General features: G+C 28.7%; 1 protein-coding gene across 1 annotated transcript; it reads left to right on the top strand.

The window, feature by feature from the left end:
- The first annotated feature begins 311 nt into the window (after positions 1 to 311).
- Positions 312 to 1,987, top strand: LOC131622907 (transcription factor ORG2-like). Its single transcript, XM_058893918.1, has 3 exons — positions 312 to 694; positions 920 to 1,279; positions 1,618 to 1,987. The coding sequence occupies exons 1-3, from the start codon at positions 386 to 388 to the stop codon at positions 1,714 to 1,716; spliced, it is 768 nt and encodes a 255-aa protein (XP_058749901.1). The 5' UTR covers positions 312 to 385; the 3' UTR covers positions 1,717 to 1,987.
- The last annotated feature ends 211 nt before the right edge of the window (positions 1,988 to 2,198 follow it).

Raw genomic sequence — 2,198 nt, 5'->3', positions numbered from 1 at the left:
GGGAAAACTTGACGAAATAACTAGATGAACAGAAAAAAAAAACCCTGACTAAACATGTCCCACAATGACCAGTCTACCAATCCAGCAATTGGGTCACCAACAGACACCACATAAAAATGGAATGGTTAACAAATTTAAGAGATAGTTGAATATGCTTTCCCTGAACTCTACCTTTATCTATATGAATATTTTATTATAAAAGAGACATTTAAAAAAGTCTATTATAAAAGATAACATCATAATAATTAAAAAAGTCTAACCGCTAGTATATTCATAAATTAGTGGAAACATGACGCTTATATAAATGACAACTTGTATATATATAGTCATAATAGTCTCTATGCCACCAATTAAGTTAACTGTTTAATTCTAAGAAATTCACATCATGGTTGCATTCTGTTCTTCTCAATTCAAATACTCAACCATGGGATGGCTACAAGAGTTAGAACCTGCACAGTCCTTAAATATTAGCCATAAGGAGAAGACCTATGCAAATAATTTAGAGTACTCTTTACCTCAATATCATCAATTCTCTTCACTTAAGCAACAACAAGTTGAGATTGAAACGCCACCACCATCCCCTAAGCTTATGGTGAAGAAGCTTAACCACAATGCTAGTGAACGTGATCGCCGCAAAAAGATCAATAGCTTGATTTCTTCGCTTCGTTCACTTCTTCCCGATCAAGATCAAACGGTAGTAATTTCTCATGAAACTAAATTTATTTACAGAAAAGTTAGAGATGGATTGTTTTTCCAACTCTCATTTTGATAGATGATTCTATTTTTTTAGCTAGGCTTTGTTAGTAATTTTTTGAAGTACTATATCATAATATGAATGAAATCATATCAATATAAAATTGAAAATTTGCTCATAAAATATTGTCATTAATAGATATTTTATTCCATGTTGATGTTTCAGAAAAAAATGAGCATTCCGGTAACAATATCAAGAGTCTTAAAATACATACCGGAATTACAAAAGCAGGTTGAAGGATTAACTAAGAAAAAAGAAGAGCTTCTATCAAGAATTTCTAGGCAAGAATATGAAGCGAACAAAGAATCACAAAAGAAAATAATTCCCAATTACAATTCTTCTTTTGTGGTTTCAACAAGTAGGCTTAATGATAGTGAGCTTGCCGTTCATATTTCATCTTATGAGGCTCATAAGATTCAATTATCAGAGATCATGTTGTGCTTAGAAAATAATGGACTTGTTCTACTAAGTTCTTCTTGTTCTAAAACATTTGGAGGGAGACTCTTTTACAACTTGCATTTTCAGGTACGTTTCACAATATTACATTTGACTTTAAATATAAACTTTTTTTATCAAAAAAAAAAAAATTGCCCATAAATACAAAGTTATATTTATATTAATAAATTTATTAATTTTATTTTTATAAAATATACTCCTAATTAATTTACTATTTTTTTATCAACATTAATGTTTTAATACGACATTGTTTATAAGAAGATTTTGAAACATCAATAAAATAATACACAGATTATTTTTTTAATGTGAGAAGTTGTCAAATAATACATATCTGGCTCTTTGTTAAATTACTATTGATTTTTTCGTTTGACATTTATTTAAATTAGTTTTTGCAATGTTTTCTGTAGGTGGGGAATGCTCAAAGTTTAGAGTGTGATGTTCTAATTCAGAAGCTTTTGCCAATATATGAAAAGCAGCAATGTAACCAATTTAGTGTTGGAAGATAAAGATCAAATTAGTGTAGAAGTTTGTACATATTTTGGTAACACGGATGATTGAAAACTACGACGCATGCTCCTCATTATATTATTATTATGGTGAAAAGATCAAGTAGGAAGAAGATGAATGTATTATAGGAGCAGTGTTGTACTTTTACTAGGAGTTGATTTAAGTTGCATTAGTATAATTGTTTTTTATAAAGAGCATTAGCAATAGCATAATAGTTACTCCACCTAGCCAAACAAATTCTATGTTCTTTTATGACAAAGAGAAGCCAAATGATAGAGTCCTATTTTTTAATCAAATAAAGAAATGATGGATTGGTTGATTTTTATTTTTTATTTTTTATTTTTTATAGATTTAAGCTTATATGATACTTATGTCAAAAAGAGTTTGTAAGCTTTTTTTTTCTTCTAATAATAATTGGCAATTTAAGGTTTTGGTTAACTTAGGAACATATATGAGATTAAAAGAGAAATCATGCATGAAT

This window comes from Vicia villosa, unplaced genomic scaffold, assembly GCF_029867415.1.
Source record: "Vicia villosa cultivar HV-30 ecotype Madison, WI unplaced genomic scaffold, Vvil1.0 ctg.000045F_1_1_1, whole genome shotgun sequence".
Lineage (NCBI taxonomy): Eukaryota > Viridiplantae > Streptophyta > Magnoliopsida > Fabales > Fabaceae > Vicia > Vicia villosa.
Note: the sequence above shows the minus strand (reverse complement) of the source record. Positions and strands in the feature narration are given on the sequence as shown.

Coding starts and splice junctions, on each gene's coding strand:
- LOC131622907 (XM_058893918.1), top strand. CDS start 386: ATGGTTGCATTCTGTTCTTCTCAATTCAAATACTCAACCATGGGATGG. Junction 695..919: donor TTCCCGATCAAGATCAAACG/GTAGTAATTTCT, acceptor TTGATGTTTCAG/AAAAAAATGAGCATTCCGGT. Junction 1,280..1,617: donor TTTACAACTTGCATTTTCAG/GTACGTTTCACA, acceptor TGTTTTCTGTAG/GTGGGGAATGCTCAAAGTTT.